Source organism: Lepeophtheirus salmonis, chromosome 7, assembly GCF_016086655.4.
Source record: "Lepeophtheirus salmonis chromosome 7, UVic_Lsal_1.4, whole genome shotgun sequence".
NCBI classification, from domain to species: domain Eukaryota; kingdom Metazoa; phylum Arthropoda; class Copepoda; order Siphonostomatoida; family Caligidae; genus Lepeophtheirus; species Lepeophtheirus salmonis.
The window spans coordinates 28,070,673-28,096,839 of record NC_052137.2 but is presented as its reverse complement, the minus strand read 5'-3'; the positions used below and the strand labels follow the sequence as shown (position 1 = coordinate 28,096,839).

At 32.3% G+C, this 26,167-nt stretch overlaps 1 protein-coding gene across 2 annotated transcripts in view; it reads right to left on the bottom strand.

Annotated features, from left to right (window-relative positions):
* Positions 1-26,167, bottom strand: part of LOC121121242 (uncharacterized) — a 138,310-nt gene that overhangs the window by 11,033 nt on the left and 101,110 nt on the right. Inside the window, exons 1-3 of one of the 2 annotated variants that reach the window (XM_040716129.2) lie at positions 11,548-11,658; positions 5,487-5,821; positions 4,910-5,051 (exon numbers count right to left, since the gene is read on the bottom strand). In XM_040716129.2, coding sequence (XP_040572063.2) covers positions 4,910-5,051; positions 5,487-5,821; positions 11,548-11,617 — 547 coding nt within the window. In that variant the 5' untranslated portion in view covers positions 11,618-11,658. Of the gene's footprint in view, positions 1-4,909; positions 5,052-5,486; positions 5,822-11,547; positions 11,659-26,167 lie in introns of those variants that run through there. The other variant, XM_071890200.1, reaches the window with a different exon arrangement.

Sequence of the window (26,167 nt, the reverse complement as noted above, 5' to 3'; positions counted from 1 at the left end):
GTACTTATGGAGATGAAATGAAGCTTAAATATTAAAAAAATATAAAGCCTCAAGGCGAACCATTAAATTGTAAATTGCTTAAGGTGATGGAATAAATCCACCTTCATCGTCAGTATTAAAATCTAAATAATATATAATTGACATTTACCTAATGAAAAACCGCTTAGTTTCAACAGCTTTGTAATAAGAAACATTACAAAAAAGACACAATTAATTAATATATACTTTAATTTGCATTTTGAGAGTTTTATTTTGAATTTAATGATAAATGTCATTTATAAAATATATATCATAGAGAAAGATTGTTTTTACTGATGTTAGTAATTGCATCATAATTGAATAGGAGAAGTCATCTTTGGGGCTCAAAGTTAATATTTCATTAACATAAAATGGACAAATTTCCAATAGGTCTAGATGAAACATTATCTAATGGGTTTATAAATAAAAAGGGACTTAACACTTGCTTTGAATACTACTTGATGTCAATGATAAACAGTGATGTTTGAATTAAATCAAAGTAATATATACCAAAGATCCTTAATAAATATCTAAATTTGTATACTTTTTTATGGATTTGAGTAAAGGATAACAATAGAAAAATATATTTTTCTTTACATTATAATAGTTAATTTATTACCTACAATATAGAAATCAGATTATATAACGATGTAATAACATATTTTAGAGTAAAATATATAATCAAAATAGGCAATTGAGGATATATTTTCTTTGTTATCAAACTTGGTTGTATAAGCTCTCAAAATACAGAAATCAGCAATGCCGGCGTCACGTGAAAACGCTTAAATAAGAGGAAACAAGGAGTTCGGCATGATTGGAGTAGATTTAAAATCTTGTCTGCACCATAAATTCAGCTAGGAAAAGGGGGAATAATTATAATTGTAAAGGTACCCCAAAAAGTTTCAGGTATTGAACTCACGGATATACCCGAGTATAGAGTTTTTCGGTATAGGGGTTAACCATAGTGACACCCGGATACCAACACATATAAACCGTTACTAAATTGGTACGGTACTTGCAGCTAGTGCTTATTTACATGGTCCAGTCCAGTCTTAGAACCGGTCCTTGAATTTTTCTTTAAAATATCGTTGGTTTAATACACTAAGAGCATTGAAGAATTCATTTGTTCATTATAATATAAAAATGAATTTATTTTTACTTAGTTTTAAAATTTGTTCAACTATATATCAGAGTAATTTAAAAAAAAAAAAGAACGTACTCAATAATGCCCTCAAGCATCGATCGATTTTACCTTCTTTTAGGATCAATAAGTATAACTGGACTGAACGTCAATCCTTGGATCTAAATAAGGGCCGACACAACGATACTAGTAGCGCCATTTTGTAATAAAACATTGGTCTGCTGATGACGTTATCGTCAAAACTATTAACTTATAACCATAATGATTTTTTTTAAGTCATTAAATTCTTGAAATTTTTTCCAAGAAAAATCTTGGAACGCCATTGCAAGAGCATGTGAACCGCCTTTAAAAGCGAAATTTTGGTATCATATTTTAAGTTGTAAATATCGATACCAAAATCGGAACCAAAAGATTGGTATCGTGACAATAATCCCGGACTGTTTGAGACTGTCTGTAATAAAAACAAGCATTTTATATATTTATCATATTAATGTGTGGGTTTTATGTAGTATTTAAAGGGTTTTGAAAAATAAAAAATCGTATTAATTCAAAATTTGGACTGATCAAATCAAAGTTTGTCGTATATCAGAGCGTTACCTAGCTAACATCAAAATATATGTACAGTGTATTTTTTTGTCAGCTGTCAATGTTTCTCCTTCTTTTCTCGTAATAAGTATTCTTAATATTAATTGGTTGGACTAAAATAAACTAAACTGTGAATAATTCCCAATAATTATTGAATAATAATCATTTAGTCGGGAAAAATTGTAGAACTACCAACTGGTTTGTAGGTTGCGTGATAAAATAGAGGTAACGAGGTAATATGTATTCAAACATAAATAACTAAATATAATTTAAAACAAATGTGACACCATCCATTGAGCATCTCTGAAATAGTATCATACAAGTGAAGCCAATGACTCAATTTTGTCTCGTCTCCAAAAATGTTTTTTTTTTCTTCAGTATTGATTATATACTTACATAAATCATAACATATGTATACGCATCAAAAGTATTTTAGCAGACGGCATATTAAATGCTTTCCTAAATAACAAATAAGTAGGCAAAGGAAAAAACAAAGATTTAAAACTAAATAACGGTAAGACCTTATTTACAGAAAAGAAAGAAAGAAAGAAAATAATGGGGGAATTCCTTGGATAGAATCCAAATTCATGACGATCAGCTATGACTCACTGATCCGTCGAAGGGGTTTCTCTTCTTTGTCTTATTATTGACTGTTGATTGTTATAAATAGAATCACACACTACGATAAACCAATAGGGTGACACTTTGAAAATTTCCCATTGGGGTTTCTTTGTTTTTAAACACAATAGAATTATCAAACATAATTGAAAATGTTATTTGATAGCAGAAGATTTAAAATTCAGAGCACCATCATATGGGTCCTGAAAGAAGTCGAATTTCCCTGGATCAAAGGAATTCGAGGCAAAAGAGTTTTGGCTACCTTCTTTTAAACCCCATAATGATTATTCTTGGGGTGTAATTGATAAGAAGGCTTGCCAAGTCCGCCACCCCAATATTGACGTCCTCAAGGACTTTATTATGCATGAGTGGGGGTTAATTAATTAGGAAGAAATGTATCAATTATGTTCGAGCCGGAAGCTCAAAATTTGACCTATCACTCTTCATTAACATATATATATGTATATATGTGTTAATGAAGAACAATATCGGATATTTGGATTAAATATCCTACAGGGACACCAAAATACCCATTTGTTGTCAGCTGTCGATTCCTTCGTCTCACTTAATACGTCTTGGCTATTTGATAATTTATTCTTTTTTTTTAAAATTATCCTATGCATTAACTCCGTTTCTAAAAGGCTGTTCAATCGTCGTATATCGTATATATATATATATTGGCCATTTTATTATTTCTATGAAGTTAATTTTGGCTATCATTTAAAAATATAATGCTATAGCTACGCTTTTAATAAAATATTACATAGCAATATTATAATACAGTATCAAATAACACGCTATGTAGGATTTTAACATTATGAAATAGAAATACTACCAGATGATTTCGGGCCATTATCCCCGGTTTCTTATTGTATGAAAGGTAACGTGACACAATAAATGTAATGATGTGGTGGTAGTTTGTCGGTGCAACACAATTAAATTAATGAATAAATAAAAAGGGAGACTCTTTTTTAATTTGAATTTACAAATATCTAATGAATAATATTATCATTCAGGGTGTTCTGACATTTAACTACAAGATGACGCTACTCTCGAAAGTTTAGTAAACAAACCAAACAAGTAAACAACGCTCATGTCTAATTATATTGAATTTGTATTAAAAAATTGAAAGGGGACCATTTCAAAGCGTCACCCTGAATGGTTTCATTCGCCATTCATAAAATTAATAAAGGGATGAGTCAGGCAAATTACATCACTATTCAATATTATACGTGTGTGAATTGTAATATTATCAAAAAATATAATTTCATTCCTTTCTTTCATAGTTCTACATCTAAGGTATTTTATTATGAAAAATATTGAAATCAAATGTAGAATAAATCATGTAGAAAAAATTGAATAAAATTAAAAAGATACGGAGGAGGGGGGAACCATTTGAAAGAAAATGGATTTAACTTGGTTATACATTTACTGAGTGCGTAGTTGAAATCTGAACACTTACAAAGTTGGTCTGAAAAGTTTCTCAGATCAACAATCTGAAGATGGCAGCACTTTTAAATAAAAGCTAATCACATCTATCTAGCATCTACTGACAGGTACTCTGTAAAGTTTCAGACATTTTGGATGCACAGTTGTTACGTAAGTGTCGTTTGAGAGAGTTGATTTATATGTTTTTGTGAAAATGGAGAAAATCGAGTATGAAGCTGTCATTGAACATTTGTTTTTTGGAGATGTAACTTTTAAATAGATTTAAAAAAAAACAGCAGACATATAAAGCCTTGTTTTGTTAAAATTTGACGTGCTTAAGTCAATCCAACTCGGTGTAATTTAGACAAAAAAAAAAATATCTCGTGAACAATTGTTTTGCAGAGAAAAACGTTCAGTACGATTTGGTCGGGTTACAGAGATGGGATTATCCCTGGGAGAAGTGTTTGCAAGGAGACTATGTTGAAAGATAAAATAAACAATTTCTTTTATCTTTGTTAGGTCGAAAACTTTTCAGGCCATCCTAGGTATAGAAAAGAGGAATAAGAAAACCACATGGAAGGAATTGATCATTCGTCCCATCAGGTAACAAACTGTGTCTATTGACACCCCCTCCCCCTCCAAAACAGTGAACACAATCAATCGAAAAATGGCTGGCTTCATAAAGACAACATAATCGAGATTGCGTCTCAACTTATCGCAGAACAAACAGCATTTCATTCTGACCGAAAAGAAAGTGAGCTCCATACTTGCCAGATGTCAACCCGCTCAACTTTTAATTCTGACCGCAGGTCGAAGCTAGTGCCTTCCGGACAAGGGAATCGAATCTCCAAGATGGAGGCTGCTGCATTGAAGATAAAAATTGGTTTAACACATGTTTGGACATATGTACAAAGTTTAGTTTCTGATATTAAACTTGTTCAAATTCAAAACTTCTAGTTTTCAATTACACACCCCGTATACGTATATATATATTATAAATAAAAACCTATCAATATTTTTTTTAAATATTTATATCTTGAAAATGAAAGGATGATAAGAGGGGCAAATAGAATGGAAATGAAATGGGAGGAGGAGAAGAAGTGTGTTTTTTTTCCTTACATTCTTGAACCTTGTGACTGTGTATCTCATTCAAAGCCTTGATTTTTTCTTCATAGCTTTGAGTCAGCTTATTTATGGCATTTTTCATTTCCATCTCCTTACGAGCCAGCTCTGCCTCACGCTTCAACGAATCATTTTCAATCTGGAAGAAAAAAAAAAGGAAATAGTTCATAGTTTGGTTTCACAGAGTCATATGTCAATTTAAACAGTTTTAAATTAATCGATAATCTTTTATTTTTGTTTATAACTTATTCGTCTAAATATTAAAGTTTATGTCGTGGAAATAATAGAGTACTAACTAAGGATCTAAAATTGAGGATCGACAACAAAGAGTCCTGCATATCAGTTCTACAAATATGTACATAAGTTAGGTCCTTGATGACGTCACTCAACTTCATTTCTGTCTTTTTTAATCAGTTCACGTACTGACAGTTGGAATGACCTAAATAAGGACTGGATCAGCTCTACCGCCATATATAGTCATTCTTGTAAAAATAGTATCAGGGTAGACATTTACCAACGATCGTGATTGTAGGAATCATGACTTTTACCTAGTTGTAAACAATGCTCCACTTACTTGTGTTTGAAGCAGGGACTGTATACCATAGCTTGCATTGCTTCGACACATCCCTCGTCCTTGAATCCGCTCCTCTACTTTTTCCAATTGAGTATTGGATCCTCTTGTGGGTAGAAGAGGTGGGAGTGAGGGAGAATTGGGCTTGAGAGATGGAGAGACAAGTCCTCCTTTTCCTGAAGGGGGTAGCAGGGGCGGTGGCGATGAAGAAGAAACATTGTTGAATCCGACAAGGTATGATGTTGGAGGTGAGAAAGGGGGTTGAAAAGAAGACTGGCGAATCGGTGAGCTATGACTTAAATTCGGTACTGAATGTGCTGCTTTGTTGGAGCTGAATCCTGAAATGAACAAAACGGAAAAGAGTTACTTATATTTGGTTTTAATGAATGAAAGTATCAATGAGTCAACACAAAAATAATCTTGAACAATATCAAGAGAAAAATAAATTCAATAATGTTTTTACTTCATATATACATACGCCCTAATATTTCTTAGATATATTCGAGTTAATTATAGGCCTTGTATTCAATTTTACGGTATGAGTTAAGATACGCAATAATTTGCGCTATAGCTTATAAACTTTATTAGATTTATGAGACCTACATTTGTCTCCATATGGTAATTTCTTAATGTAATTTGCACTCAATCAAAGGATTAATAAGAATATTTTTTCTTATAGAAATTGACTATTGTTTGTCGAATAATACAAATATAATCCACATCCACTCTCAATTTTAAGAATAATCATTCTAGCTTTACTTTTTTTTAGTATAAAAACAGGATCCCAAGAGAGAAACTCTAATGCACTTTCGTAAAAGTTGAACCTTTTATTTCATGATTATGTATATTAAGATTTATTGATTCAACTTTCGGAAGAAGGGAAAAAGCAAACTCCCACATAAATATGCGGCGCATCAACATAAAAACAATCTTGAAAAAAAAAAAAAATGAAGAAAAGCCCAATATTTGATTCAATTATAGGCTTATTAATCAAATTTGTGGAATGAGTTAAGCTAGCAAAGAATTTTAATTATATTTAAAACCTTTATTTGATTTAAAAGACTTATTTTGGGCTCAATATTGCCTCTTTAAACCATACAATCGAATCAATTTCTTATACTTTTATTTTGACGATGAATTTTGGTTACTTTCAGTGTAATTTAAAGCGGCTCTAAAGGTTCAACAACAATAATTTGTTGATAGAAATCAACGATAAATGGTAGGGTGAATGCCAAATTGTCAACCCTCAAATTTTTACTTTGCAGAATCATTGTTAGAAAGTCCATTCTTTTATAAATAATCATGCTATTTCCTATTTGTATCATCGAATAGATCTTTGAAATTCATTGCTCAGTGTAATTAAACGTCAGCAAAAAGACAAATTTTGTTTTGCTTATTGTTACTCTCCGTTTTTCGTGAGCACACTCTCACGTATCTGCTCAATACATAACTACTTAATACATATATCAATTAATATGTGTTCTCTCCTCAAGAATGAAAGAATAATATAAAAGTTGGAGACAGAAAAATAATATCATAATATGATGAGGGTACTTTAGTCTCTAGAGCAATACTAATAAAAACAAGATGCTACATCCAGAATGAGAGTTAATTCATTCTTACCTACCAGTGTTTATATTTTATTCAGATCTTAACATATACAGTAAATGCATTTGTATTAAGACAGTATATACATTAAGATCACTAAATATACAGTGCTCTCTATATATACGTTTGAGTCTATATGCACAGTACACACGCCTGCATAGTTCATTAGTAAGACTAAATTGTTATTTCTTAAATCAAATACGTTTAGGATATAAACCAGGGATACTACTGGGTGCGGAAAAAATCTTCACTCGTCGTTTTTGCTACATAAATCAAGGTTTTTGTGAATGCAGTTAAATTGTTCCGATCAAACACTAAAAATAAACAAATAAAGTAAATCTTCCTAAGTGTCTTAGAAGACGAGAAAATACCATTTGAACCTGACCAACGAATTTCGGTACCCGCAATTTTGGACGCTGGCAAGAAACCAACGGAGGAGAAGCGTTCCAGTAGAATGGTGCGCCTGCATACACCTCCAAAAAAGCCCAGAAGTGGTGGGAGGACAACTTGCATTTCTAGCAAAAAAAAAAGTGCCCCCTACTCATCAGATGCCAACTCATTGGAGATCACTTTTTGGGGGTTTGAGTTCAAGCTTGTACCGTCCGTCATCCAAATATCAACAACCTCAAGGACACTGTCAACCAGCAACCATGTCTGAGGACTATATCCGCAATGGGGGCACGACCTTCCATATCTGCCTGGAAACACTCATCGCTGCCAAAGGGGCTACATCGATGATTAAGGTATATTAAGGTATTATTTATATTGTTGGCATACCCTATTACAACTAGTTGCTGAAATACATCTTGACTAAGATCTAGATTGAAAGTGTAAAGATTTTTTCCCCGCACCCGGTATATTCAGAGCATCTTGTGACTGTTTATCCTACAGAGAGACAAACTTTGCTTCATTAATATAGAGTAGACTTATAAGATGGTATATCGGCAATAACGATGGATTTTAAGTCAATTCACTAGCCCCTTCACTTCAAGTATGTGCAAGTAAGTGCAATTTAAGTGCAGCACAGCTTAAGGGTTCATAAGAATAATCCTTGATCATAGAATTCGACTAATATTCAACAAAGAGTAGAAATTCCAGCATGCTTTTATGTTGACGGGCCACATATTTTATTATAAGAGAGTATATTTGAGATGGAGAAGAAAAATAGAGTAGGACCTTATCTGTCTTGAACAAAACTTTTTCTTAAAAAGTATATATGTACAACTTTGTATGTAATCTACTACTTCATAATACGAGTAAAAATAGGTACATTCTCTCTTGGATAATTATCTTATTTTAAATGGTCTTTACTCCCAAGAATACACAAACATGAAAACAAAAAAACTCTCTTAATTAAAAAAAATGTTACATCGTTCCACATATATATATATGTAGAAGTAGTTTATAAAGAATAAGAAAAGTAACAGGTGATATCAGAGAAGAAAATGAAAAAAACAAACAAAAACTTTTTGTATCTTCATCATTATATAACTCTCATCCATCTCAACTATACTTAAGTTAAGGTAACTTAAGAATAGAACACAGCACGACAAAGACACGATCTCCTTCCTTTATTAATATGCATCATCATATTTATAATCCTCTCGTTGTAAAGCAGTTTTTTAGAGAGTTCACTGGCCTCTAAAGATTGACAAATTGTATAAAAAGGCTCACCTCATGCATAAAAGAAGAGGCTCGGCTTTAAAATACCACACAAAAGCCTTGAATATTGCATGGATACTCTAGTGTTGGGCTTCCGTCCGAAAATCTGGTCCGAACAATGATATTTAATGGAAGTTTATCTCTCATTTAAAATTTGGTATAGATCGATTTTATAGATGAATTGTCTATGACGTCAATTGTATTTCAACATTGTGAACATTGGCCTGCAATAACGTCATATGAAGGTAAATGTGTTGCATACATTATATTAGTACAACTCATAACTCAGGAATAAAGAGAAAATCGGTACTTGTTGGACTCAAAAGTAGAATTGAAGATCGGCATACGAGTAATTCCTGCATATCCTCTTTTTAGATATGGAGAGGGATTTGTGTGTATTCGCTTCTTGTCAGAACTAGTTGTAGATAATTTAATTGAATATCATGAAGCGAAGATGCTCTTCTTCACTATATAAAGGTTAATAAAAATACAAGGTTACACTACAACACTTTTCCTACAAATGTTTGACCTCCACCAAACTTTTTAATAGGTACGTCAAAGAGTAAACTGTTACCAAGAGTACTATATATCGCCTTCTTGGACAGTTGCTGTTAGAGTATACCTGTTATACACTATGACGTCATCTCTCTGTCTTACTCAGCAGTCAAATTGAAAATTCTAGCAAACCCGATTACATGATGGCATTACTTTGTATTTCTATAAACGTTGCTATACATTATTCAAATTGTCAGAGTTACCAATTTTGTTAGTTTTCGGTCAGACCGTTTTGAAACCATTATGATTTTTAGTATACCAAAATCTAATACGGTCCTTAAAAGAAGTTTGGTTTGAATGGACTCATTAAAAAATCGATCAGGACTGATTCTGTAGTTGAACTCTTGATGACGTGATTTGTGTTTTGACATTGTGAACATTGACCCACAATAACATCATATGAAGTTAAATGATGTTTGTACAATCAGATGGATTGAGTCCGAAAACAAAAAGAAAACGATTTGAAGATGATTATATTTTGATTTGAAATCGCGCTCTAGACCGAAATATCGGTGCAAATCGGTCTAGAATAAATCGATTAAGAATAGTGTTGCATTAGTCTTTTTTTTTTTAATCGACCAGGTCTTTTTCATCATTTATCTATTCAACTTTAAACTTCACATTTTCTCTCTTTGAAAGAAGTTATGATTCAACTTCAAGGGCTGAAATGACGTGGATAGTAACTACGTCATTTTTCGATTGATTGTGTTAACTTTTTTGGAGGGGATTAGATGATTTTTTTCATCTTCATTTTTTTTATTAGTGTCCATCCAGATTTCAACCCGTGTATATATATATATATATATTTGCAAGAAGAGTATACTTTATATATAATTATATTCACGTTCAAATGTTTACCTGTCTCGCGAGCAATTTATTGATTTTGAAAGCATTAAATAACTGATACCAATTAGTAGTGATATTTGCAAAAATTATTATAAGTAAGATGACATGGGTATATATATATATATATAATACAATTATGTATTTGCAAGAAGGGGAATTAAGCTAATGATCCTTGACATGATTCAAGCTCCCTACACAAAAAAACAACAACAACATCCCTAATCTAGAAGAAGGTTGTCTATTAATATATAATACGTATATTAGAATCATTCAATTACCCCGTCATTTTTTAAATCCATATAACTCTTGACCTTTAGTGATGTATGATTTCATTCCTTCTCTTCAAGGACAAGCACTATACATACTAGTGCTAAAAATGGGCATGGAAAAATGTAACCATTTAGACGGTTGGAGTTAGGCGCCTTAGAGCAAACTATATAAAAAAATATTTTTAGTAATGTTTTTAATGGACGTTATGGGTAATGTTAAACAAAAACACTGGTACATTTTATAAGTTTGCCCCCACGTCATTTTTTCTCTTTCTATGTCGAAATTGAAGACAGCAACAGTGGATAGTTAAAATTCAATTATTGCAAACTTTTGATAAAAAAGAAGTAACTTCGCAAAGCGAAGAATATATTATTAGAGTAGGAGAAGAAAGGACTCGACGCACACAATTGCTCGAATAAGTTTCGACGTAGGATTAGACAATCATTATACACGTAGTAAATTGTCGAGTATTTTAAGGGCTAATTAAAATACATCCCTTAATCAAACTTAATCCTACATGATGGAACTGCAAAAATCAAGCAGACTTTTAATTCCCACATGAGGGGAATATGAAAGGAGCGATTCAGGGGTGTTCTAGGATTATATATAAATATATCGGTTTTGGAATTAAACTTTTTGGGAAATAACTTCTAATATTAAATTTTTCTTCTCTGTTGCATAATTGCCCAAATGACCTTATTTTAAAGAAAAGAAATGCTAAAAAAATTACCCTATTTTTTTATCCTGACTAAAAAAAATTCTTATAAATAGAAAAAGTTCCTTAATTTGATGGGGGAGGCTACAGTCCCTCCAACCAATCCCTGTGGACGCTCCTGTTATTGGTAGAAAACCCCAATAATAACGAGTCAACACAATTTTTTACTCCATTCCTTCATGAGGAAAAAAGAAAAGAAACACAAGCTAGGCTGTATTCGTGATTATTCCATCTGTCTAGAATTCCTTGATTTTTAAAATCAGAAGAATGGAAATTTGACACTGAGGTATACAGGAGTAAATCATGGAGTCATAGCTTCTGGAATCGATTTTATTTAACTTAAGTAGGATGAATAAGGAATTCTGAATCATCTCAGCTCTGACATTTACCCACACAAAAATTACTCACGCGAATATTTCCGAAGAGATAGTCGAAGATTAAAAAAATCAGAGTACATTATGACACTAAGTACAATCATAGCCAACCTTTGTACGTTATTTCACTTTTAGTTACTTTGAACAACTAGGTACAAATAATGTGTGTGTTTGTATTATAAAAAAATAAGAAGGAGAGAAGCCACTTACATATCAGTCTATAAAAATTATTACAATTCCTTTATTAGATTGCAGATCAAATTATATCGATACACACAAAAAAAAATCAATTTAATATCTTGTTAATTATATAGTTTATATTAGGGTTTCTCTCAGAGGATCCCGTTTTCCCGGCATTACATCTCTCCCCCATTTAATTATTTTATAATAATAGCTTCATAAAACATATAGAAGAATCCCTTGGTTTGAAGTTGACATTTCATATGTTTCAAAAATTCAATATTTGCATCATTGGGTTTGTATTCGATTTTCTTTCTGGGAATATTGTTTTTCCGGATTTTCTCGGGATTATACACCTACAGTAAATTTCAAGGATTTTTTTCTTTTTTCAGGAAACCCCCATTTAATCAATTAATATTCTTTCAAATTTTGGAAGCCGCATGAGATGAAAATTCATTTGCAATATATTTTTTATAGAAAATGGATTCTAGTGATGTACACAGTTGACTTTTAGCCCCTTGAGACAAGTTCTGTATTATAAAATTATAGGTGCAATCCCAAATTCCATCAAAATTAACATGTAAATCGCTTATTATTTAAGTTTTTTTTCTGCTGTGTGTCAGAGATAGGATTTTCGGAATTTAAAAGAAGGTATATCTATGGGTTTCAAAAACCAAGAAAAAAACTTGCGCACTATTAGTGATAACAATAAAAATGAGAATACAATCAAATCAGTTTCAATTCTATTTTTTTCGAATATTATCACATTAAGTATTTTGGTCAAAGTAACCTTTCAAAAGTCATACAAAGTCAACATATATTTTTCATCATGTTTTGTTCTAGTTGTATATTATTAAATTCATTTCACATTGTTTTTCGATCAAAACAGATACATATCATGAGTGCCTCCAGAAAAACACTTTAGCTGAAAGATGTGCTAAAAACCCCGAAGAAATAGGATCGTATCTAACTCTGGTTGCTTCAAAATGCGGAGTTTTAAAACTACTAATTGACATAAGTATCCAAAAATTGGGATATTGTTGGATATAAGAAAATCCGGATATAGTCAACCATTTTCATTTTAAAAATAGCAGTTTCTTTTATCCGGATTTGACTGTATAATAAGAAACATTTAAATTGCATAGATTTTATTATTTACTAATGGGATTCAATATTCCCCGGGATCCTACTCAACGACAATTCCCGGGAAATGAAACCCAAGTGTGTACTATATATCTATTTTAGAGTAAGTAAGACAAATATTAGGAAGGAAGAAGGGTCAAACCCTAATGAATGGATATCAATAAAGGATTTGAAATAATATTTCAAATAATTATAAGTATTAGGAAAAAGGTCATTCATCAAAATCATATTATTTGAATGCCTTGTGAACTTTTTCTCAATCCTATTAATGCGTTATCTCTTTATAAAAGGCACGTGCCATTCTTGTTTTTTTCCCTTCCTAATTATGTACAGGGTGCAGCAAATAACTTCCTTTTTTTATAATGCAAAGCAATCTGGCTGAAAAAGTAGTAGCGAGTATAGGAGTGGTATCATTCTTGAGTTTTACTGGAAGTACAGTCAGTCACTACCATGCGTTAGAGTAGTAAGGAACGTGTGTTTGCTGTCAACAATAAATGTTGCAAATATATGGTTTGACATCATATTGCAGTTAAGCTTCTGAGCTTATACTCGTGTGATGCATAAAATCCGTTAATTGCTTCAAATTCTAATATTAAAAAAAACAACAACGACTTTTTCCATTAATTTTCCTAATTTGAAATTTGCAAAACTATTTAAAGGGGTGAGCATATTCAGAAATAGTGATGATAGAGAGCTAAAATTGGTGTTATCAGATCCAATTCCAGGCAAGAACTTTAAATTGTTGCAGTTTAGGCAAATTTGGCAATTGAAACTAGATTTATTGCAGGAAAAACACCATTTTAAGACCTTTGCGAAATTGCCAATAACTAATTAGCTAATCGTCTAATGATCCAGATCTATTTAATAAAATATTTTGTAAAATAAATTAGGAATAATTTTGTATCAAATAAGTATTAAAAAGAAGCTAAAACCAGAGAAAAATAACTGGGTCTATGTACAAAGTGGGACGCCACTTATCTAATATGATTTTCAAACCTGTGGAAAACATAACTTTAAATATATGTATATACTATCATTATTAAACAAAAATAAAACTTTTTATCATTTATAAAACTTGTTTTATTGCCTCGCGGAAATAACTGCATAATAACTTATTTCCATATTGGCCAATCTCTATGATGTACCTATGAAGGTCAGAATTTTTTTAAATTTATAAATAATGTGTCTATGTCTGCATTTATATCCTTACCTAGATATGATACATATAATATGTATATTGCATATTAAAAGCAAAGGTAATAAGACTCACACAAAATAGAAAAACATAAATCATTATTATACCAAAAGGAAATAGACATACGTATATGTGTATTATGTCAATGTTATTCGTAAAGTATACATATATGTGGCCCGTCAATACAAAAGCAAACTAGAATGATTTTTCTCAAAATTGAGATTCCATTGTATTTCTATATTATTCGAGGGGTATACTCGTCAATTTTTATCAAATAATGATTATAATTTACCCCTTGGAGTTGCCACAAAGGGCACTTGAAGTAGCCAAAATTAATTTGATTTAAGGGGGCCAAATTAAAGTTAGAACGGATCTGGATTTTATTGTCAAAATAAGGCGAAAAAACGAACGGAAATTTTTACTTCACTTCTTTTTTTAAACTAAGATTAAGTATTAAGCAATACTATCAGCTTTTGAACCCTTTAACACTCCCACCTAAAAAATAAATAACCAAAGTGTTTTTTTTTAACAGACTCCAAACGTTTCAGATGTTGATTCATGGTAAAAGTGGATGATTTTTGTATGCATTGAACTAAAATAAAACATATTTATATGCATTAGGGGTTAAGATCCGAAAAATCCGCCAGATTCTTTTAAATATCCATAAAAGTTCGAACATTCGAATCCTGTTTGTATCCCAGATTTTGGATAATACAAATTTACCTAAACCGTGACCAAAGTATTTCGGATCCAAGAGCCGTCCAATCTTTATTAGGAAATATTGTAGGCTTTTTAAGCTCTGGAAAGTCCATCGGATCTTTTTTTAAGATCCGTCAATGTTTAAATACCCGAAACCGGTTCGGTTCTCCAATATTTTCGGATAATACAGGTTTAAATACCCCGAACACGAGTCCTAGACCCTTACAATCTCTAGGCCAATCTAAGTCTCTTAAACACAATAAAAGTTCCAAATTCTTGCATATCAGAACTATTCCCACCAAATTTGAATAATAAGTCAATAAATATGTCAATGAAATATTGGGCTGTATATAAGAAGTAAAGGAGAAAATGGGGACTTTCTTCTTTTCTTAATTTATATTGTAGATTGTTTTTATGTTGACGCACAGCATATATGTAATTTAAGAGAAGGATTGTAGATTTAGGTCAATATTCATATATCGTCAGTCACATTAATCATTGCTCCGCTTTGAGTCACACCATGAAATAGGTATTTTTGAAATAGATTTTTGAAGGACAATTTTTAATTTTGCTTATATGTAAATAAGAGACATACAAATCACTAAAAGGGACGTCCTTTGGCTGAGAAAAAGGCTGTGTCTAAGGTGAATAATTCAATTTATAGTCAAGAATAACGCATCTTCTAATTTGGGGGGAAAAAACCCCCAAAAAGATGGAGTAGGGAACATTCAAAAGTTTATGATAAACTGTTTAAATTTATCAGAGATATTCTTTGAATAATATAAATTTTTTAACATGTAATATTTTAGTCTGGCATTGATTTACGTGTATAGAGAACTGCCGTGTTCATATAGTAGGCGCTAATGGGTTAAAGAAAAGAGCCACAGTTTTTTGTAGAAGGAATTTTGTACGCAAATGGAAAATAAATATCTTTCACACATCGACACATGTCTGTAAAGGGATAAGATATTCCTAAATTTATAAAATTAATAAAATAAAAAATCATCCTTCTCTCATCCCCACGATCCATCAACCTTCAAGTTATTTCCATGAGAACTACCCTTTGAATGACTGGCATCATAACTTGATAATATCTCATCCATCCATTCAAAGTGCAGAATGAGAAGGCAAAAAACCGTGTACGAAGTTTATTGTCTGGGATAAATACTATATTGACTGTATATTCGACAAAGGATATCAAAGATTGTGTGTTTCTCACACAAAAGAACAAGAGTCGAGTTTATTCTACAGCGTACGGCCGTTGTTTAACAACAATTTGTTGGTTGTTATATAGAGGTTGCACCCTGTGCATATTCATTAGACTAATATTCATCAGCATCAAAATAATATACTAAAGGAAATTAATGACATTAAGAAGAAGAAAAGAAAGTAGAAGATGCATGCCAAGAGGTGATAAACGTTTTACTTATGTATGTAGACCAAGATGACAATGTCTTTAAGAACATTATTTTTTTATACATTGTATATACACAAATAGGAAAGATGGATAGTTGATACATTTGGGAACTAATTAAAGCAAGAGGCATGACTAATCAAGAATAAGTATAAATAACATAATTTGCAGATAAGGCGTTGATAGCAAATGAATGTACAATGAACTTACATACTAGTGTTATGTTTCGGTCTGAAAATCATAGATCGGTGAGTTCGGTCTGGACCAGTATCAGAGAAAAAATCGGTCTCAATTAAAATTCGGTCAACTCCTATTCCTATAGCGAGTATTTCATTAAAATCTGAAACCTTTGCTTTGTAAATTTCAAAAATGTATAATTCATTAATGAACAATAGAATTTCAATATAATTAATGCTATAAATAGATTTGTGTGAGAGCTCTGTTAATCATTAATATAGCCACTCTTAGCTACAAGGAGGTCTTCCAGGTGGCGGCGGGAGGCCTGATACCAGCTGTTTAGTTAGTTCTCCATCATAGAGTCCCAGTGCCGGCTGATAGTTGCTTTGAGGGCCTCGGTGTTTGGATGACGGACATTGCAGGCCTCCCCCTTGACATGCACACAACATGTGTAGTGTAGGGAGTTGGCATCAGGATTGTAGAGGGCCAAAAGTTTGGCAAAAAAGAGTTCAAAAGACCTGTTTTCTTTAACTCCCCTTGGTCCAGTTTGGCCTTAGACAGTAGACAGTGGTCCTGGAGATCCCAAGTGCTTCGAATGCGCAAATGGAAATTCGTATAACACGTTCAAGTGTCATGTTCCCGACTTGTGCGGAACCTGGAGAGCTAATGTTTGTTTTGTTTAGTAACTAATGGTTTATTCTTTAATAAATCTAAATATGAATTAATTCCAATCCCTCGTTCGATCAACATTAATTATTGAATTAGCAATTAAATTTCGGACCGATCAGTGTCTAGATAAAAATCACTTAAGCCCGAACCGGGGAAAAATTCGGTCTTGAACAGAGTTTCATCACTAATGCACACACACACATTCAGAAAAGTGAAATGTGAAGACAAAATATTAAAAGATATTTTCAATGGCACGGGTCCAAGAAATTAAGGGCATTTGTTTTTGCAAAAAGTTAAAATTTCTTTAAATATATATAAATTTATGTACAGTCATACATTGAATTACGAAGAATATCAATGATCATATTCTGGCTGGGTGCCTGCTTATTAAGAAAATAGCGATTACGTTTATCAAAGCATTAATGTTGTCAGAGGCTAAATGATTCTAATATTATACATCCAAATCTAGCTGTGAAGTGACAAAAGTAAGGAAAGTTGCGACCAATCCATTCGATAGTATTCATATTATTGAAGACAAGCAGCAATAACCTAGAACCGAAAACCATAACTAATAGTTGATATTGTAGGCCTAAGCTCACTACTATTCGAGGGCATAGGCACAAGAGCCTAAATGGGTCAAAAATAAGTAACTTGACTAAATAACTAACCGAATACTAGTTTCTTAAGCCTAAATTCACCATCAGTTCAAGATAATTAACTATGTGTCTAGTCACACGAAAGATATATTCTATTATTGTAGCAGTGATATGCATTGCATAGGTTGTTAGCATTTGCAAAGAGTTAAGAAAATTTACTAACAATCCAGAATATAGTCGTAAACTAAAGGATTAATAACTCGTATTTCAAAGTATTCGCAATACAAGATGTTACTGTATGTTAAGAATATTAAATTTGTGGGTTTTGTTCAAATCCAGTTATGGGAGCCGGATATATTTCAGATAACCAACAATTTAAATACTTTTGTGTAATCGCAAATATCTAATTACTTAATCCTCCACAAGTATAAAATAAGGTATATTACCTATTAGATTTTGATCTTTTGTATAAATTAACTATCCCTTTAAAACCTATTAATGAAAAATTATTTACGAAGACGCCAAAAAAATGAAAATCTATTATGTCTTTCAAAATAGAAATAAATTTATTTTGATTTATAAAACTTATTTTATTTCCTTTTAAAAAAAAGGAAGTTATCTTCACACACCCTGTATAAATAAAAATGAATTATAATTGCCTCGAGAAATTTCCTAATGAATAAAAAATATTTTTACAAAAAGTAAGAAAACGAGAGAGCCCATTCATTACCTCTACCCATGCTAATCAATTAATGGAATTAGAGATAATTAGTATGGGTTGAAACTCAGGCTTAAAGTTTTGCCAAAAAATAAAATCGATTTAAGAAGACTCCTTTTATAGATACAATATTAAAATCCCTAATGTTGTAACCTTCTTCATATAAAAAAGAAGAAATTTGAACACATTAGATTAAAAAATAAATTGCAAATAATAAATTCCTTCTAGAAAGAAAGGAAAAAAAGAGATTTATTGCACATCAAGACGACGAAAAATGAAATTTTATGCTACCAGAGTAGAGTAATGTATTATTATAAAATATATTTTACATACATTTCATTTCTTCCTTCTAACCTAATAGCTGAAATAAAAACAAACAAAAGAAAACAATTCATGTATGTACTTGTCTTTAATAATAAAACAAATTTGTCTGTCTTTCTGCACGTCTGTATGAAATCTGTAAGACATTTTTGATCTAAGAGATAACAATAGATTAAAGAAATCTCGGAGGGATTATGGCAGTAGCATCGAACTAAACGGAAGTACGGGATGGGCAAGTCATTTGTGCAGCGAAAATGATTTTTTTTTTCAAACGCAATTTTTCTCCAACCAGTTATCAAATTAAAAAAAATGAACTCAAATTCTTAAAGCTTGATCGATTCTGATTTATTTTATTCAATAAAATACCCTCCAGCCTCAATACGAGGCCAAAAGCGCGAGTAGACCTTGGTCCCTTATAAGGCCTAGAATTCTTTCTTGATTCGACTGATAACTCCGTCTTTGGTGTTGGAGGAGGTTCGGTTGGTTTATTGTTCGATCTCTACACACACACACAAATACAACATCAGTTCAGATCCGGCAAGTTTGGAGGCCAAAAGTCCGGGGAGATGAAGTAGTCAAAATTGTCTTGGAGCCATTTAAGATTTTTTTTAGGTATGGCAGGGAGCTGAGTCCTGGTGGCACAAATAGGGCCTAGCATTGGCAACCATGTCGATCCAGGGATTCTCCATGGTCTCTAGTATGTCCAGGTAGGGATCAGTGTTGACCTTGAGGCCTTAGGGGGACACATGAGGAGGCATGACGTGGCCTTTGGAGCTAGCAACCCAAACACCATACCGTGTCCTGGTAATGTCGTCTGCACAATGACTGGGCACAATGCACAGAGTTCGAGCAATTGTTATGTTGAACACGTTTTGGGGGAAAAAGTTTTATTACGACAAACAAGGAAAGAGGAGGTTACATTAATCATATGCCGTAGGTATAATTAAAAAATATACATCTTTCTAGGATAAATATTACGTTGAAGTTGCTATCCTAAGACTGATTGACCACCCTGTACAGTATATGTTAAGAGTTGTATAATATATAACTTCTCCTAAACGTCAGCAGGCATTTAGGTCAACCCACAATATATATATATATGTTGCATAGGGTAAAGGACCAATATAACTCTATTATTTGAAAAACTCGACTGAACTCGAATAATCAAAACTCGAAATATTCTAGTGTAGATTAATCTCCTTTCCAGTTGTTTCCACATTTTTATTGAGTAATTCCTTATAAGACAAATTTCGTGCACAATTTTTTTAAGGATATTCTTTCTTTTGTTTAATTGCCCCCTAGATTTTCTGCTTTGTTAATTTTACAAAAATATATACATATATATCTCCATATATACTTATCCATTAACTAAGGGTCTTTTTTTCTACTGGTGGACAAATTATGTCGAAAATAAAATATATAATTGGTAGTGATGAGTAGTGAAATGATCATTATTAATATTAACAACTCATAGTGAAATACATTGTAAATACTTTCTTCTCGCCTCCAATAAATATTATGATTTTTCAAATTTAAAATATTGATACTTTAATTAATGGCGAATAATATTTATTTATAAATCTTTTAGCATCTTGAAATATATTCCTTGTTCCAGGGTCTTTTTATTCAATAGCAAAATTAAGCTTCAGAAAAAAGTGAATTCTCGTACAATTAATCACTATAATTTGAAGGCCTATTTGTACAAAGTGACTTAAATCCAATTAATTCATGATTTGTTGTGATGATATAAAAACAGCTTTTAAAATAATTTCCTCTGATGCAAAGTAATATTTTTGTTTGATTAATTATAATTAGACTCCCGTTTTAATTGTTGAACTACAATGTCAGAAACTCGAACTTGATACTTATAACTCACATCCAACACTACTAGTATGTATCATTTTCCATATTTGAAACAAAAGGAGTAAAATATGCAAATGATTTACTTTTTTCAGGGTCTGCACCGCAAGTCCTTATATATTTTTTATATATAACATGTAACTATATAACAAAAATAACCAGTCAACCTCCAATTTCACTTGTTATTGAATGAAATTGAGGTCATCACTACCACTATTCTAACATGGCCTGTGGGAATGCCTTAATAAAAAAATTCAATGTCATGTGTACTTGCTATAGTATAAATTTCAATGAACCAATCATTTTTTATTTTGTAAATGAGCCCCAAAAATGAAGAAATTGAAAACATTTCCTTTTTTTGATTGTTTCCTTAGAAATAAAAAAAATAATAAATAACTGTTATTCTCACAAAATCCATTATTCTGATCACTTGGAAAGGAAGGGTTTTGTAAATCAAAAATACGAGACATGCCAGACGAAAAACGTGCCTTTGCGGCCTTCAAGTTAATTTATATAAATCAGCATTTATGTTATATGTATAGTTTGTATTTTTTCTGTTAGATAAATATATATGAGAATGTGTCTGTCGGACGGAGCCATAGATGATAACTACAGGGTTGATCTTATCTAATGGGTACATAATTTATTATTTTCAATCCGGAATGACATTGGTGTAAAATCACGGAGGAGGACAACAAGACATCTAATCTCTGAACAGAGCAAGTTGAGACGGTTGGATGAACAAATAAGATTCTAAAATTTGCTCAAGGCCAACAAAACAAAAGTTTTGCTCTTTTCTGATAATTTTTTTTTTTTCACCTTATATGCCACTGTGAATAAACAGAATAGCCACTACATCACAATCGAATATCCAGAGAATGTCTCAGCTTCACAGAGACATCTCTTCAGAACAAAAAATCACGCCAGAACCATGGTTTTGAGCGTTGTGGAGTCTGCTCTCTCATTTTTTGGAGAGGAGGGAGTGGCTCAATGGAGATGCTTACATTGAACTTCTGGTTAAGAAAGTGCAGTCTTGGGTCAGAGATAAGTTCGGGGACAACTTTGTTTTCACTCCGTGTCATTGCTCTGTTAAGATCAAGACCTTCCTGAGGTACCACTTTCCGGACTTTTGGGACTTCAACATGTGGTCTCCCTTCTCTCCAGACGTAAAACCCCTTGGTCTCTCTATCTAGGCGCGTCTGGAGGAGAAGGTGTGAGCTACACCTCACAGGATTGTCCTGTCTCTAGAAGCTTCCATCAAGAAGGAGTGGACCAAGCTCGAATTCTAAATAAGGATCGGCACTATACTAATGCTAACAATACTATCCAATGGTATGTTAAAAAAAAGAATGTTTAGGATGATATCAGTTTGGCTGTCATAACGTTTCATTGAATTATCTGTGAGCAGCTATAAGTTAATGGAAATAAACACACACCACAATCTAGGCATATACTCGGGTAGCAACTACAAAAAACCGCTCTCTCTTCTATTATCATATTATTTTCATCTATGATGATAAAATCAGTGAATAAATCCAATTTTCACTAGAGACACTATCTACTTATTTTTCCCAAAGAGGAGCAACACTTTGATGTTGTTATTATTTATTATTGCTAATAGATCAAGGGCACTAAAATAGTCAAGAAAGAGAAGTGACTCAAATCTCTCGAATCTTGAATAATAATAGATATAAGTTATAATGAGTAATTTCATACGTATTGTAAAGAGATAATTGAACTACATTTTATAACTTCAATTCCGTATTTTTGTATCTCTCCCCTCTCCTTTAAAACAACATAATTGAAAATTGCTCAATTTAACGTGGAAATCAATTGTATTAAGAAGTATGGACTAGAAGTGTAACTATCAGATCAAAGTGGCACTTTATATAATATTTACACAGTAGGGTTTCTCATTTCCCGGGAAATTTGTGTTTGAGCGGGATATCAGAAAATATTTTTTGAAAAATGAATTAATTATTGGCTTGTCTTACTGAACCCATTTGCAATAAAAAGCTTAAATTAATATGTAGTAACTGATGAAATAACTAATTTTTAGTAGAGATAGAGTTTGTATATGGTAAAGGAAATATACAAAACCTTATTCGTGGGCTGTAAGTCAACTCGACATACAGGGTATGATCGCTATTGACGCCGGTTTTTAATATTTTAAAAAAACTCTACATTTCTCCGGGATGTATAATGGTATATACTTGACATTTTCTGAGGATATTTATTAATATGTATTGTCTAGATTTAAGTGCTAAAAATGCATTTAGTACCCACAATCTCTTCCAGGGGGAACTAAGCATAAGCGCATGCTTACACGACGTCCTCCCTTGGGATTTTGCTGAACACGCCCACTATGGAGGCAATAAGACTCATTCTTGATGCATAAGGGACCTATTAGTATCTCTCTCAGCCACACACCATAAAAAAGTAAAGGGAGAGACAATTCTGGGGCTTCTTCAAGATGTGGACTGGGGAACCGTCTTGCTGACAATCTATGGGTCTCCCCTGGTTACTTGATCAATCCAGGACCTCACAACGTTCTTCATGACGACGATGTAGACATAAGTGTTCACTCTATGGCCGGACACAAAGACGTGGACGTGTTGCCCACTCTCGAGATACTTCGCTTAAACTTGTTTTTAGTTCTTGATGGATGTTGTTAAACTCTGCAATCTCTAAATTGGTCTTTCCTACGTGAAACCAAGCTACCATAGTTCATCTTTGAGTGTCCTGTAAGCACCCATTCATAGTTACGAATCAAATGAAATTGTCCTGCGAAAACCCATTTTATGTACAATCAGCTGGTACCAAAAAATCAGCTGGCCGTCAACTTTCAAAGGTAGATAACGTATCTTTTTCTACCAGTGTTAATAGCGATCGCACCATCTATAAATATAATAACTAAATACAAGATTTCCTGTACGTTTAAAATCCCGGAATATAACCCCTAGTACACAGAGTCTCACAACTTATCAAGTACATACATAGTTTATTACTAAATTAATGCCTGTATGAGACTTTTACAAATAATCAATGGATTACACCGTCATATTGTAAAGTTTCTCATTAAATATTTATATTGGTTATCTACTCGTAAGTAACCAAGTAAGGAAATTGCAATTTATTATTCGCTTTTAAAAGGAAAAAAGTATCTATAATAACTGTAAGAAAGATGAAGCAATTAATTAAAATAAAAAGGAATAGGCAAACAAAAAACTTGATTATCGTTTTACACGAATTCTTTTAATGCACAATAAGTATAAGGTTAATTACTTATTTATAGAAAAAGTTAAGAAAATAAACAACCTTTGAAGTAATGCACAAAAAATCGAATATAAGCGGATTGCCTTTTTATAAATAAGTACAATAGAGGTTTTTGTACTGACGTCATAAATTGCATCATCATTTTGAAGCGACGTCATCTTGGGAAATGAAATATGATATTTTTACTACTTCGAATTGACATATTTCCATTAAATTTGGATGAAACTTCATCAAATGGCTTGAAGAATAAATAAAAAATTATCAACTAACTAATAAGCTGAAAGTCCCGGCCTTAACAAAGAAAACACGTTTTCCTTTTAAAATGATTTTTTTTTAAATTTTCAATTCCTTATATAGCAAAAGTTCACCATTTTCTTTCATATTAATGAAAAAAAGAAGGTTTTTAGTGTTATACAACATGGTTGTTTAGGCTTTCAAATTACAAACATCAAAAATTATGCCGTCACATGAAAATGATCTATACAAAATACAGTCAAACCTGGTCTAACAGCCACATGTTTTAAGCGTATCCCCCGACAAAGTGCACATCACATTTTTTCAACTTTAGATTTTTTTAAGTCACATGCACGAAGCAGTTGCTTTTTCCGTCTTCCTGACTATGATTAAATAGAAAGATGTCTTATTTTTGAAAAAAATAAAAAGGATAAATCTGACAAAAGCAAATAATATGTATTGTCTTACTTCTTAGAAGCATACAATAAGCTACAAGGAGTGACTCTTTCTCCTCTGGAAGCATGATGCTGCACCTTCTATGTGTAAATATACCTACACAATATAACAATGCCTATCTTTTTAAACACATACATATTAGGACTTATCTTCCAGAATCCCGGGATCTCGTTTCCCCGGTTATTAACTATTCGTATAAATGCTCCTTTAATTTGTGAGATGGAGTTGCACTGATTAAATATAAGTAAACATTATAGATTTACTCCATCTGAGAAGTTCATAACCATAATGTTTATTTCGTTCTTTAGGAGCAACCGTAAACCAAACCTACGGACATTGAGTATAAGAGAAGAGTTTCTCCGCAACACGCATTTCCCGGGATGTCTTGTGTAACACAAAGGGAGAAAGAATAATGCTCGTGACGTTTCATTAGATCAGCTACAATCAGCTGTGAATAAGCTATGAAGGAGAAAAGTACATAGACAAGGAGATTTGCTAGAGTTAGTCCGATGACGATCCCCAATTCTACTCTGAGTCCAACAAGGACCTACAATTATAACTCCGCCACAAATCCTCAGGGTTAAGCTCCATCTTTTATGAGCACACACGCATGTTCAATCAGGTTTTGAATATAATTGAATCTATTTTGGAAAGGATGTTTACTACTCAGGAATTAAATAATAATAACAACTGCTGAGGAAAATCAAATTAATTCCTCAGATTACCAATTACAAAAAAATGGTCAGCTAAAAATCCCACTGGATTTTAATCACTGAGTATAAGTAAACATTATAGTATTACAATTACTCCATTGGACCTAGTAATATTGGTTGAAGTCCATATACGTAATACATATCTTACAACTTGTATAAGCAAATCGTACAAATTGTAATTTCTTCATCTTAAAATGCATTATTCAATTACAATATCAATCCTTCTCATGACAAACTATTAAACAAGTCGTTCATTTCATTTAAATCTACTTAAACTACTTGGTTATTATGTATTTAATAGTAATATAACTCAGGGCATTTGAACATAATTTCTCCCGAAATATTTCCCGGGTCCTACACAAAGACAATATCCCGGGAAATGAGATACCCTTCTACATATATAAATATGGATATTGTAGATAAGGTAAAAAATAAGTAAGATAATAATAAATATTGAGAAAACTTTATACTGCAGTAATTTTATCTATTAAATATGTATATTTTTGAGACCTTCTGCATGAATCTAATATAGTTATACTTATGCACCTCTTTCTATATAGAAGGAAATTCATATCAATGCAGTGCCAATTATTTATATATGCCTATACGTAAAAAAGAGCTTCCTTAATGTATTTTGTTGCGTCCGTTCGTATCCAGGAACTGGGCTCTAATCCAGTTTGTAGGTCCTTAAGGAAAGTAAAATCGATCAATGTCCCAAATAGGAAATGCTATCTGATGTACATTAAACTATCCAGTTTCCTACAAGATGGCCCCATATATATGTACAATTTTCTGATACACAACAAATTAATAGATTTTGACGAACAACGCTTAGTATTTACTAGTGTTGTGTCGATCCTTATTAAGGGCTGACAACTGCAGTTCCGTCCATTTCGGCCTCGGTACGATCCAATTAATTCCTAAAAACTTATAGAGTTTGGTCCTTGATGAGTTCACTCAACTATATATCAGCTCTAGTACTGATAGTCCGGCGGTCCTGGGC